The sequence below is a fragment of the Hemicordylus capensis genome, chromosome 8 (genome assembly GCF_027244095.1).
Source record: "Hemicordylus capensis ecotype Gifberg chromosome 8, rHemCap1.1.pri, whole genome shotgun sequence".
In the NCBI taxonomy this organism is placed as follows: domain Eukaryota; kingdom Metazoa; phylum Chordata; class Lepidosauria; order Squamata; family Cordylidae; genus Hemicordylus; species Hemicordylus capensis.
In genome coordinates this window covers 26,011,859-26,025,850 of record NC_069664.1, presented here as the reverse complement: position 1 = coordinate 26,025,850, position 13,992 = coordinate 26,011,859, and the positions used below count along the sequence as shown (strand labels likewise).

Sequence of the window (13,992 nt, the reverse complement as noted above, 5' to 3'; positions counted from 1 at the left end):
AAAGCCCACCGCAAGGCAGACCGCTCCACTGCCAAACAGACCTTGCAATTAGGAAATTCCTCCCGATGTCCAGCCTGAATTTGCGTCCTTGCCATTTCAATCCTTGGGTTCTACTCCTGCCCCCAGGAGTTGCTCCATCTTCCATGTGACAAGTCACTGAAGACAGCTGTCATAGTTCTCCTTGGAATAAATTGTTAGTCTGTTTTCCAGACTAAACATACCCAGCATTTTTAACCATTCCTCCCCAGACTGGGTTTTTCTGTCGTCGTTCTCTGCTCCTGCTCCGTTTTATCATCTTCTTTAAAATGTGGTCCTCAAACAAGACATGATATTCCAAGCGGGTTGGCTGGTCAGTAGTGTGTTGCCTCTTGTCAGGGGACCACAAGTGGACCCTGCTTGCCATTTCAGGTGGTCCTTAAGACCCCAATTAAAATAGTAAAATGCTGAGACTGCTTCGAAGTTTCTGTTGCATGCTGAAAAGGCTACCCACATCTGTTTAAATTTAAAATGTAAGCTGAACAGCAACTTGTCTCTTCAGCAGTCAAGCAGCTGCTTGGAGCCCCATACTGTGTGTTCCAGAGCCAACATTAAGTGGGGCACACCAAAAAATAGTTTGCTCAATGATGAAGTATATTTTTCAAAAATTTAACGATTCCCCAAATATGTGATTGCTCTATTTTATATCCTTGCTTTTTTTGGTGGCTGACATTCTGACTGATCATGCGCTCGTGCAAGAAGAATGTGAAGCTGTGCTAAAAACATGAACCTTTCCAGAGTTGTGCCCTTGCACCATGGTGCTCCTTCCCAGAAGTCCCCTTAAAGGCATGCCACAGGTTGTGCCATTGTTGCACATGTGTAAGCATGCTTGTGGTAGCACAACACTCCTCTGGAAGGCAAGCTCCAGACGGAGCAAAAATGGCCTGCACCACATCTTTGTGCTAGCACAACATCCTTCTGCAAGTGTTCTGTTAGGATGCCAGCCAGTAGGGGATGTGCATGAATCGCGATTCGAAGGATGAGTCTTAACACATCCCCTGCACCTTTAAAACAGTGCACACCTGCTCCCCCTCTGCTTGCCGCCACTTCCTGAATTGGTGGCGCTCTCCTCCAGCTGCCCCCATGTGTCGCTGGCACACATATGGCTGCCGCGCATGCCTGGAGGCCATGTGTGTGCCAGTGTCTTGTGGGGGCAGCTGGGGGAGAGCGCCGCTGATTCAGGAAGTGCATGTGCTCAGGGTGCTTGCAGCCTGAGTGCACACAGAGGAGGGAGCCTAGAGCGCCCATCTCCTGGGGGATTTGCACAGTGCATTGTGGGATGTCCAGGGGCCAGGGCATGCCATCCCAGCCTCCAGAGACCCGCGCAGCACCCGAGCTTGGTTCACACTCCAGGCAACCTTTGTTTTATTGTCTGGGGGTGGGGGGAGGTAGGTGAAAGCCTGGCTTCCGGCCCACCTGGTAGGTTGTGTGAATGCCCGTATTATGTCATGACAGAATCACCTTGAGAAACAAGACTCTGCAGCCACACCACAGCGACGTGCCTGGGCCTCACCCCCCAGAAGTGCCCTCCGCCTCCGACACTATACAGCCGAGTGAAATGTGCCTTCCGTTTAAATGCAGGACACACCTGGGCTGCCCCAGGTATCAAACTGCAGCCAGGAGTGGGCTGAGCCCCACAGGCCAGAAGGAAGCAGCGCCTTCCTCCCTTTGGAAGCAGAAGCAGCTCTGCTTCCCAGCCAGGCTGGTCTCAGGCAACTACGAGCCCAGCCTGCGGCTCCTCGTACGAAGCAGGATCGATTAAGCATGCAGTTCGTTGTCATAGCAACCAGACTGGAGAGCTGCGAAGGTGCAGCGCGTCAACAGGAAGTGTTGAAGGAGAGCAGGAGGGCATCACTCCAAGGGGGGGACACTGTCTGTCCTGGCAGTGGGGGCAGCTGTGGGAACTGGGGCAAGAAGGAGCCTGGAGCCAAGGGGTACGCAGCTTTGCACCTAGTCACACGTTATGTTCAACACACTTACTACCTAGCCCTATCCAGCCATTATGCTGCACGAGTATACCTATGTCTGCACCACTCGGACATGTTTTGGGTGTGAATGGCTGTAGAGGTAAAGTGTGCCGTCGAGTCGGCGTCGACTCCAGGCGCCCACAGAGCCCTGTGGTTGTCTTTGGTAGGATACAGGAGGGGGTTTATTTTATTTATTATTTTATTTTATTTATTCGATTTCTATACCGCCCTTCCAAAAATTTACCATTGCCTCCTCCCGTGCAGTACGAGAGGATGCCTTTCAGCATCTTCCTGTATTGCTGCTGCCCGATATAGGAGTTCCCCACAGTCTGGGAAACAGACCAGCGGGGATTCGAACCGGCAACCTCTGGCTTGCTAGTCAAGCCATTTCCCCGCTGTGCCATTAGCTGGCTTATCTGCGTCCATTTAAAAGTAAAGGCCCCTCAAATGGCGTTGGGGCCATAGCTCATTGGCAGAACATTGGTTTTGCATGAGAAGGTCCTAGGTCAGGGGTTTCCAATCGTCAGACGCCAGCTTTTGCTGGATTGCAACTCCCATAATCCCCAGCCACAATAAATTATTTAAACAATTATTAAAAATTGTAGTCAGGGATGATGGGAACTGTAGTTCAGCAGCATCTGGAGTACCACAGGTTTGGAACCCCTGTCTGAGATTCAATCTCTGGCATCTTCGGATAGGGCTGAGAAAGACTCCTGCCTGAAACCGTGGAGAGCTGCTGCCAGCCAGTGTAGACAATACTGAGCTAGATAGACCAATGGTCTGACTCAGTATAAGGCAAGGGCACAGATAGGGAGTGTCCTGCTGTACCTGCATGCAACATAATTTGTGAATCCCTGGACCCTGCGCACGCTACGTCTGTGCTATGCACTTGCCATACAAGTGCTCAAAATGATGTTTGAACAAGAGTTCCTGGTATGGCGTCTCCATCGCCATTCACACGTTAAGTTGAACACAGGTACAGCAGTACACTTCCTATCTGTACTATGAGTTTGACAGACCTGTATCCAGGTGCACTTCTAGAATGAACACAGAAGCGCTCACACAAACACCTGTAGGAGTGGTACAGGCATCTGAGCACAGATACAGCATCATGTCTGAACAGGGCTTGTGTGTAGGGATTTGGTTAGAGAGGGTAAAGGTAAGGTGGCTGGGTTTGTGGATTCGTCTGGATGGGCCATGCTGTCACTTGCCAATAATAATAATAGTGGTGTTGTTGATGATGATGATGATGACGATGATGACGATGACGATGTTTCAGAACATCTCTGAGAAATGTCAGAAACTTGTTTGGCTGCCCTTGAAAACTCAAACCTTGGTGTTTTGCCTGGGGAAGAACTGTGAAATTCTGTCTCGGTTTTGCGAAATTTCGGTGCAAACCCTCGCCTCCACCGAAAAGGTCTGCCATTTCAAGACAGCTGAAGTCTATATTGTAGAACGCATGTTGATGGCTCCCCGACCCTGACTACTGCAGCAGAGGGAGAGAATGGCTGCGCCCAAGAAAGGCTGTGTGGATTGATGAGGCAAGAGAACAAGCCAGTCGACGGGAACGTGCTGGAGGATCGGGTAAATGCCATAAAATGGGCCTTTTCTGCCTGCACCGTCTCCATGCCTCACTGGCTCAGGGGAAATAGAAAAGAGCCCTTCCAGGCTTGTGCACCAAAGTTCTTTCAGGATTGGAGAGGCATTGTTCATCTCCAGGGGAAATGCTTAACTGTTCTATTGGTTTAGTAATGGAAGATGACAGACAGACTCAACTTTTTCCTTCCCTTGTTCTCGTTCAGATACTCGTCTGGCACACGAGGACAGAGAAACCTGTGCTGGTGAATGAGGGGAAGAAGGGCTTCACAGATCTCAACGTGGAAATCTGAGGTCACACAGCAAAAAACGGGGGGAAATAGAAAAATATTAACAGGTATGATTCTGTGAAGCCTTCTCCCTCTTTGGTGAGTGTGGAGAGAGAATAAGCCCTGGTGCATGTTGGACAAGAAGCACTGTGGTGTAGTGGTTAGAGTGTCTGATTAGGATTAGAGTGGGGGTCCTTAATCTTTGGTCCCCAGATGCTGTTGGACTATAACTCCCATCGTCCACAGTCACAATGACCAAATACCACTGTGGTTGGGGATGATGGGAGTTGTAGTCCTACAATATCTGGAGAGCCAAGGTTGGGAAGCCCTGGTTTAGTGAGACCCAGGTTCAAACTGCTGCTCAGCCATGAAGCTCAATGGGTCACACAGAGTCTGTGACTCTATTACAATTTAACCTCCCTCTCGGGGTTGTTGTGATAAAACGGGCTGGGGGAGAATGTAACTCAATACATAAGTATAACCTGACATTCAGAAGAGAGGGCGTTGGGGTGACCTCGTCAGTGGGTTAAATGGGGGCATTTGGTGCTCCTTTGCATCTATTCTATGGTGATTTCAGAAGGAGAATGCTATTTTTAGAGTTGTTAGAAAACCAATTGTGTCTGACTGAAAATAAAATGTTGACATTTCAAAGCATTGTAATTTGAAATGGGAAGTGGAGCGCTGATCATGTCGCGAAAATGCCATCGGTCATGTTGCCCACGAGCCCCATGCAGGTCTACATTAATACATGATCTATTCCTTATGTATATACTGTACAGCCTCTAGACTGGGAGCCAAAGAGCCTAATATGCCCATTATGGGTAACCACAAACACCTTGTCCCAACCCTACCGTGTGTGGAACCCCACAGGGACTCCGTTGATCGGCACAGCCTTTGATCCCTGGCAACGGACAACGTTGCCCAAGTTACAGCCTTTTCCCTACAGTAGGAGGGGACAGGAGTTGCAGGTGAACTCAGGGGCTGGTTCTTGGTAAACAAGACACTCAGTTGCTAGTTTCAGCAGGAACCGTGTATTTCACATAGGATGTTGTTCCAGGAAAAGTTGCTTATAATTTTTCAGACTAACAATGTGCTTGCACAAATGTCTTGGGCTAGTGTAGGGGTTCCCAACCTGTGGTGATTTATTGTGGCTGGGGATGATGGGAGTTGTAGTTCAGCAACGTCTAGAGTAAGTAGGGGACCCTGTGCTAGCGTAAGGCTGTTGTGTGAAGTCTGGTGCTTGGTTCCAGACATGGGTTGGAACCAACAGAGCAGCATCTTGCCTGAAACACGTAACATACAAGTCTGCGTTTCACTTTGCAGCACGTTCCTTCTTGTGGAGTCTCAAGCCAGCCGCCCAGTCTCCAGAAACAGTTGGGGCACTTTTTAACTTAACGGGAGCAACCAAGAGGAACCACTAAACTGATCGAAACTGCTTAGACTCTCCTGAACTTCCTCGCAGACTCTTGAACAAAGAAGGGAAACCACACAACTGACCCTCTGGAGACAAACCAGTCAAGCAAGCAAACAAAAGCACAGTAGCCGTGAAGTTGGTATCACTTTTGGTCCAGGATGCAGAGGCTCATTGGATGCTGCAGGAGGAAGGTGCAGACGATGCTCCAGGAAGAAGCTGTGCCTGGAACGCCCCCGTCAGGAGCCAAGGTTCAGACCAAGGAAAGGGCTTCCATGGGACATTAATAACGACAACGGTTGCTATTTGGACCAACTGTTCCCCCCACTCTTGCCCTCCCCAGGAGGTATGAACTGCTTACAAGAGCACAACCAGGCACAGCAGCTCTTGAGTTAGAAGGGGAAGCTGCCTTTGGCAGTGGCCCATTTGCTCATGGATTATATTATGCTATAAAAGACAGTTGGATCTGGCCAGGAGTGGGGAGAGAACAGACTGCCGACTGTAAACTAGCAAATAATCACAGTAGCCCTTTCCCTGCAATCTGTACCTCATATGTCGGCTCTGGGAGAGGAGGCTGTGCCTGCCTGTGTTGTGTAGCCATTACAGCACCCACATTAGGGTGCTTTTCACCCATGCCTCCTACCCTATCCATTGGAATAATTGGACTGACCCTTCTGAGCTGTCCCAGCTGCACATATTCTGTAAGGCACATTGGGTTTTCCCAACATGTGTGCCCATAAGGTTAGCAAAGGGCTGGTGAGTGCTGCTTGCCCCCGCTGCCAATCAGCCAATGCTGCTGGGGATCCTTCCCAGCAACTGGCTGGCACATTATTTTGGCCCAACTGTCACTTTTCAGGGAAAGGACAAAAAAGTAGCAGGTTCCTTCATATGATCAGTTCCCAAGCTAAGATTCTGTAGAGCACATACCATCAATTTCAAATATGTGTCCTCTGGTTGCAGACAAATGGCAAACATGTGATGCTATCAATGGGACAGCTGGGGGGAAACCAATGGGGCTTATGTGGGCCCAGGTCAAAGCCACAGATGCAAGCTGGCAGTAGTGAAACCTGCTGCCTAAAGCCATCTGTGAGGGATGTTGGGTTCCCTCAGGGGCAGTGTTCCCTGTAAGAGGGATTCCCATATGACTACAACTCTCATAATCCCCAGCCAAAGGCCATTGCAGCTGGGAATTCTGGGAGTTGTAGTCAACATCTGGGAAGCCTTCTTACAGGGAACACTGCTCGGGCAGTTTTAGTTACACACTGGTAATACAAATGGGGGCAGGTTTTGAGGTGGGAGGAGTGGTTGACATACTGCACAAGGGTACATCCACTCAGTAATGTTGCATGTATTGCGCAAATGACATTACAAAAGAGTAATAAAAAGAACAACTTCATTTGTTAGCTGCCCCATAACAAACTGGGCTGCTCACAATAGAATTCAAAATATGCAGTTAATACAAATAAAACAAAAAATTGGCATAAAATATAAAATATCATTATTATATACCATTATTATATTATTATTTTATATAAAATACAAAGTACAATATACAAACATTTTAAAAACTTTTTAAAAGCCTATTTTAAAAGACCCGAGTAAACAGAAAGGTCTTCACTTGGCATCTAAAAGAACAAAGTGACAACCCCAGGCAACCCTTACTGGAGAGGCTATTCCATGAACGGGGTGCCACCACCCAACAGACCCTCTCCCTAGTAGCCACCTGCCTCACCTCATTTGGCAGGGACATTCTGAGCAGGGCCTCTGAAGAAAATCTCAAGGTCTGGGTAGGGACATATGGGGCAAGGCACTCTCTCAGGTAATGTGGTCCCAAGCCATTTAGAGCTTTCAAGGTTAAAACCAGCACTTTGGATTGTGTAATCCCTTTATTTCCATTGGTCTTACTCTTCTGTAACATCATTTGGGCAACTTATTTGCACAACGTGCATGCATGCAACGTTATTTATTTAGTATATTTGCATACTGCCCCTAACTCATGTCTCTGGGCAGTTTACAATTACTGCCGACTTACCTTTGTGCCGTGTATCAGTTGGTAATCTATAAGAGCTGATTGACACAGCCTAGTCTACTCATGCAGCAGAATGGGGTGGTAGAATCCTGAAGTGGGCTGTATTGTTTTAAATTGCCAGTGAATGACCACCTGTCTGAATGCTCATGTTAAAAGCAAAAAGCAAAACTCCCTGCAAGCAGAAATCTAGCACAGCAAAGGCTGAAAACCTTTCTCCCTGATGTGCTAGGTCTTTTCAAATTTCTTGCAGGGTTCTCCCCATGCCCCACTCCTAATATGACAGAGCATTCACACAACTGGTATCTTCTGATTGCAGTCAGAAGCAGCACAGTTCATTCTATCAGCTCAAGATTGTACCAGATGCATAGACCTGTCCCACACTAGACAGAATGATGTGCTAGCATTTTGGCCTGTTCCACTGCAGACTGTGAGTGCGTGCATGTGCATTTTTGATTACTCTCCCATGTAACAATACTTCAGGGAAAGCGCTATGCTCAACCTCTCTAAAGTCCTTAGTGGCCTACCTGCAAAGTTGGAGAGTTTGACAATAGGAACATACTGGTAGTCTGAACTGGATAGCCCAACTCTTTTTGCATAATGCATAGATTTGTACTCCTCCTCCACTCCCCCCCCCACCCCGCTTGGAAGTGGATGAGAACGAACATGAGAATGGGTACTTGCTGGGAGAATTTTCTTCAGGTACCCATGGGGAGGTAGGACTGTCTGCATGACCTTGGAGCAAAGATTGAGGATTTTTAAAAGATGTTTTTAAGACAGCCTGTATACGGTCCGGCTGCTGCTTGTAAACCAGATGGAGATCTCGCGGCATGGCTCTTAAGATGAAGGAGGTTTGGCTGGATCCCAGCAGAAACAGCTGTTGCTTTGCTCATCCCAGGTACCGAGAATTAAAAGAGAGACACAGTACTGTATATTTTTTAAAGGGATCAACGGAAGTTGGTCCAGTGGAAGACAATCACCTTTCTTAATCAGTCAACATGCTTCATGCAGACACCTCTACAGATTCAGATGGGAAGAGGGTCAAGGAAGTAACCTTTTCTCTGGGCTATATTCCTCCTTGTTGGAGCCAGGGGCCCACTACGAGGGTGGAAGGATGTCCTCACAGAGTGGCTGGAGAATAACTGCACTGAAGCTCTGTCCCACAGCCCAGTGAGAGCACAGGAGGAGGGAGAAGTGATGTTTACCTCTCTCCCCTTCCTCATGCCTTTTTTGCTTACAGGAATACATCCCTGAGGGTCACACAGCCCTCAGGGACCTATTCATGGAAGGAGAAAGGGCTTCTTTGAAAGTGGCTCCCCCAGCACCCATGCTGAGCTAAATAATAGCTTCAACACAGCTATTCTTCAGCTACTCTGCGAGGACGGAACCCTTCTTTCATCCTTGTGGTGCTGCACAAGTTGTGGGACACTGAATGTAGTGGAGTCAACAGGATCAGAGTAAATTATGAACCTTGGCAAGTTGATGAGCTCACCGAGAATGAAGGTGGGGAAGGTGGGCTTATTGGGTGAACAAATTAAGTTCTGGCTATGTGCAGCTATGCACTTCGGAGAAAATGATTCTCCCTCTTCTCCCCACACCCCACCCAAAATGCAGAAAACCACATCCATACTTAGTGCTTGCCTTGACTCTTGCTTGCTCAAAGGGAGAGGATTTCACACTACAGTTCCAGGTTTGTACAGGATCCACGTGAGAGTTGGTCTCCAAAAACCACAGAGGCTGTGTTCAAACTGTTCCTGCAAAGTGGGGTGGAATTGAAGCCCCCCCCCCCCCCACCAAAAAAAAAAATCCCTCCACAAAGAAAACTAGCACATGAGGGGGAAGGGGAGGCTAGAATGTGCAGTAAATTTGGTTGATTTGTTGATATTTGGGAGCACACTTAATTAGTGATCGCCTCACTGAAGTGGTAGAGACAAAGGAACATTCTGACCATCTGATTTGCTGACTGCCTATACTAGCTCCAACAGTCTCACTTGCTGAATTGTGAAGGTATATCCCATGATGCACTGCACTATTGTTTGCAAACAGTCCCTGTCAGACCACAGGTGACTTCCGCCGACAGCTAAAAGGCCGGAAGAAAAAACAGACTAATCCATGCCAGGATCATATCAAGTCACTTGTCTGGTGCAGAGGGGAAGAATGGGAACAGTGGGGCGCTCTCACAGTGACTTGCTTGCAACTTGGATACAGCCTGTGTCAGTCTCCAGCAAAACTGAAGACCAAAGACCGATCCATCCATTCCCCTGCCCTCTTCAGGATTCCTTTTCTAAATGGCCTCTCTAAGATCTTGGTTAAACTTCTGCCATCTAAATGAATCCCACTGACTCCTGGCTTTCTTTAATTTTTTTTTTTAAGCGTTTAAAGCACAATTGTACCTGCCAGATAAAGGGACAGCAGTGAAATCCTATACAGGAGAATGCACTTTTGTTTTTAAACCCTTATACAAACATAGCTAAGATGAATAGACCATGTGGAATCAGGTCACTCTTTGGACTAATGACACATCTCGATATTTCCTGATACTTAAAAAAAAATAGACACACGTTTGTTTAGTTTCTTTTAATTTACTGCAGTATTTATCAAAACAATCAATGGAAAAAAACCAAGCAATTCTTCCTTTAAACCGATAAGGCTTTTTTTCTTTTTTAAATTTCCAACTATGAAAAACTCTGTAATCTTTTTTTGAAGGAAAAAATGCAATCGACTTAAAATTCAAAACTCAACCGTATGGATGTGGGCTTTCAGGACCTCCCGTGTGGATTTCTACTCTGCTGAGAGCGGGAGTCTTCAGCATTCTAACACAGAGCCCAGATCTAGCTTATTGAGAATTCAGAGGCGTTTATTTTTTTTAAAAAAAAGAAGACTTACGTTTTCACAATGCAAGCATTCTTTCCTGCTGCTGTCCTCTTCGGTTTGCATGTCTGTCTGCCTGATTTGCAATGACAATAGTCCTGCTGGGTTGCAGCGAATCAGGGGGAACAATAAACCAGAAGAACAAGCCCTAAGAACCTCCCGTTTTTACAAAGGTGCTCTTGGCGGATGGTGGGCCTCTGCTGCAGACGCGGCAAAAGGGCATTGGCGCCGAGCCCCTGAGAGCGCTGCGGGTTTGGCGGCACCCGGGCCAGTTGGAGGGCGGGGTCTTTTTACAGCTGCACTGTCTGTTCTCAAGTTTTAATTCAACTGTATTTAATTTGTTAAATAAAAATTCAATATGGTTTCTAACAGCCAGAAGCCCTTCGAAATCCCACGTCTTTGCAGTCACCAGGTAGTGAGGCTAAGAAGGGAAGTGGAGCTCAGCTGGAGCGGAGGCTCAATGCTGCCCCCCTGGAAACCTGGGGGCCAAGTTCAATTTGAGGAACAGGGGGCGGGGGAAGGAGTGCGAGCCCATCCAATGCAGTCAGCATTTGACCCTGCGATCTGAGCAAGAGGGGAGAATTCTCCAAACAGGCACGAGTAGTGTTTCCCCAAGGTCTTCGGCAGCTGGAATGCTGCAGCAGTTAGCTTGGGAATAAACCGCAGAGAAGCTTTTGGAGGATTGTGAAGGGGAGCTCCCAGAGAGGGCGCAAACATCCCCCGCCCTCCTTGTCAGCCTCCTCCTTTTCCTTACAGGTTTAAAACCAACTGTAAAAATGAGCACCGAACATTGCAAATTACCTGGCACGTAGAATGGAAACAACCACCCCGTTAACTCTGCAGGCCAAGCAATCTGAGCGGGGAAGGGCTGCCACAAGCCCAGGGGCGCCCACAGGAGCTGGACAGAGCAGGGGGCTCTCAACTTGGGGTCGCCAGATGTGCTCGGACTACAACTCCTAGCATCTCCAGTCACCATGGACAAAGGTCCCCGTGGGTGGGGATGATGGGACTTACAGTCCAAGCACATCCGGCGACCCCTGGGCTAGATACTTGGGCATCGAACAAGCTCATGCTCGCGCTCCTCACGCATGGTCTCCGCTGCTAAAGACTGAGCCTAAATTAAAGCCAATCCAGAGGGTAGGCAGAATGAGGTGGTGGGAGCCTGGCCACTCGGTATTGGGGGTGAGGGCGGAGGGTCTGGTTTAGGACAAGCACACTCCCCCCGCCCCCACCCTTACAAAGTCCCCAGAATTCTGCCGCCTCCTTCTGCTTAATGTGTACGAGCCCGAAGGCCTGTTCTTCTACCCACGCCGCAGAAAGGAGCGGTGGCCTCCTTAGGGGACGGTACAGGCTGCAGAGGGTGATACTATTCTTGAACGGACCCCTACGTCAGAACTCCCTGCCAATGCTCACACACACTCTGCCACAGCAACCCTACCGCATTAGGGAGAAAGGTTAGTTTCCAGCCTCCTCTCTCTCTCTCTCGTGCTAGTTTTCTACCTACTTCCACCCCCCATCGGGACACACTCAAGAATATGGGGATATCCCTGCAGTCGGCTGACTACTGCGCCACCTGAGGACTCCACCACCTCATCCTGGCCGAGGTTTTCGGAGAAAGGGGGCAAGAGATGGCGCACTCCCTAAGCATAAAGCACCAGCAACAACCGGACACTGCTGTTTGCAGGCTCCGGGAGGTTCACAGTGGGCCCGTCTGTTTCCGCCCTTTTCTCACTCTCCTTTTGGGGCAGTCTTAAAGGCTGGGGGGCATGTGTCGCATGCGCCATGGGGAGGCTGCCCAAAGCAACACCCCTGGAGCAACCGCTCTGTGCGGCATTTCTAATGCCCGCAGCACTCTGCCCTATAGAAAGCTTCCCCCTTCCTTCGCCTGCGGCTCCGGGAGCTTTTAGAGGGGCTGTGGAGACACTGAACGTGACACCAGAAGCCCACATGGCAAGACTCGGTCGAGCCACGGAATAGAGCGTCTCCCCATGGAGAAGGGCCTGGGGCCCAAAGTTCGGCTTGAGATACAACTTGGGGAGCACAACCCACTACTTGCTGCTATAGGGAGACCTCTAGCATGGGACTCTTTCAAGGACTTCAGTTGACAAAGACTCCATGGCTTGAACTGTTAGATTAATGCAAATAAAATAAAAATAAACATTGCATTCCTACCCAGCCCGATCAATTACCCAGCCAGGCACCCAAGAATGGAATAAAAGCTTCCCTTTTCTTCACAGTAAGAATGGCTTCCATTGTCTGAACAGCGAGGTACGCCCCAGGTTCGGCCATGGCAGTTGCCAAAAAGAAGGCTTCTCTCCCCTTCACAGATACGAAGGTGGTCGGTTCGAGTCGAATCGCTTTGAGATCAACTTAAATCCTGTGGATCCCCGAACACCCTTGCCCATTTGCTGCCCTACCGGATTCTCAGTATTTGTGTTATGGCTGGAGCAAGGGCACTGGCAATAGGGTTGAGCTCCTAAAGATCCTCGCATTTGGGATTTCCTTCCCGTTTCAAGTATTCGGAGTCAGCCTCCAAAATTCGTTGGCAAGTGGACGCCTTTTGCACAGGTCTAGAGGAGGGAGGGTAACAAGGCCTGCTGCGTCCAGACCCCTGAGCCCCCAATTAGTTCTAGAAGCGTACCCATGAGCGATGCTGAGGATGAACCCGTTGGGGGCTGGGAGGGGCCAGGGAGACCCCCAGCTCAGTCCACATACTGGGTCCTTCCTAGGTAAGGCAGGTCCGTGGACTGGATGATCCGGCCTGCGGCGCGCTCTTCGAAAATAATGATCTGGAGAAGAAATGGGAAGAAAAGGAATAGCCTTGCCCACATAAGGGAAGACATTTATTTTTCTGAAACTGGCATTCATACAAAAGCTGGCAAATAAGGGACACCCAAACCAGAGAAGTTGTTCAGAGAAGCTTGCTTTTGTGCTGTTCACATCTGGAGAGTGTTCATCAGCATATTCCTCACAAAGAGGACCAGGTTCAGGGAAGGCAGGAGTCTTATCCACACATTACATTCAGCACTCGTACAACAGAGTCCACAGAGACAGGTCTGTACACAAGTACAGTTATTCACAGGTTATGTTGAACACAGGTACAGCAATGCACCTCCTGATCTGTACCACACATTGGGAGAGGCACTTTTCAAAAGGAACACAGGCACAGTCATTCATGCAAACAGGTGTACGAGTGTACAGACATCTATACACCTGTACAACATCATGTCTGAATAAGGCTATGGTTAGGACAGACCAGTGTTCTCCTTTCCCCATAATCCCTTGCAAGCCATCACTGACCAGACTCTGGGGAAGAGGTTTTCCTTTGTGCTGTTCACAACCCTTTCAAGACACATTGCCAGCTCAAAGGGAAAAGCATGCGTTTTCAAGAACAAGCCGTAAAAAGGCAGCCCCCGTTTCTTCCTCACTAATGTCTCTTTGAGGGAACAAAAGGGAGTTGTGTGTGGATGTGACTTATGGAACAGAGGCACCCTGCAAAAGGGTGGACGGACCTTGTTCTGGTAACAGAGATGCATAGTCCACAAGTATACCGCCCCCATGTTCAGTGAGAACCGAACAGGCGGAGAGCTGGTCTTGCAGTAGCAAGCACGACTGGTTCCTTTTGCTAAGCGGGATCTGCCCTGGTTCGAATTTGAATGGGTGCTGACAGGGGTGCTGTCTACTGTAAGATATGGGCCGTAGCTCACCGGCAGAGCATCTGCTTGCACACAGAAGATACCAGGTTCAAGCCCTGGCGTCTACAGGCTGGCGGAGACTCCCGCCACAGGAACGCCACTGCCAGTCAGTGTCTGACTT

General features: G+C 48.8%; 2 protein-coding genes across 4 annotated transcripts in view; one reads left to right on the top strand and one right to left on the bottom strand.

The window, feature by feature from the left end:
- Positions 1–10,184, top strand: part of B3GAT1 (beta-1,3-glucuronyltransferase 1) — a 56,923-nt gene extending 46,739 nt beyond the window's left edge. For all 3 annotated transcript variants that reach the window (XM_053269300.1, XM_053269298.1, XM_053269299.1), the window contains 2 exons: positions 3,806–3,936; positions 5,192–10,184. In XM_053269300.1, coding sequence (XP_053125275.1) covers positions 3,806–3,892 — 87 coding nt within the window. In that variant the 3' untranslated portion in view covers positions 3,893–3,936; positions 5,192–10,184. The remainder of the gene's footprint in view (positions 1–3,805; positions 3,937–5,191) is intronic.
- Positions 9,868–13,992, bottom strand: part of GLB1L2 (galactosidase beta 1 like 2) — a 48,324-nt gene continuing 44,199 nt past the window's right edge. Inside the window, exon 19 of the mRNA XM_053269297.1 lies at positions 9,868–12,965. Within this exon, the coding sequence (XP_053125272.1) occupies positions 12,879–12,965 (87 nt within the window). The 3' untranslated portion in view covers positions 9,868–12,878. The remainder of the gene's footprint in view (positions 12,966–13,992) is intronic.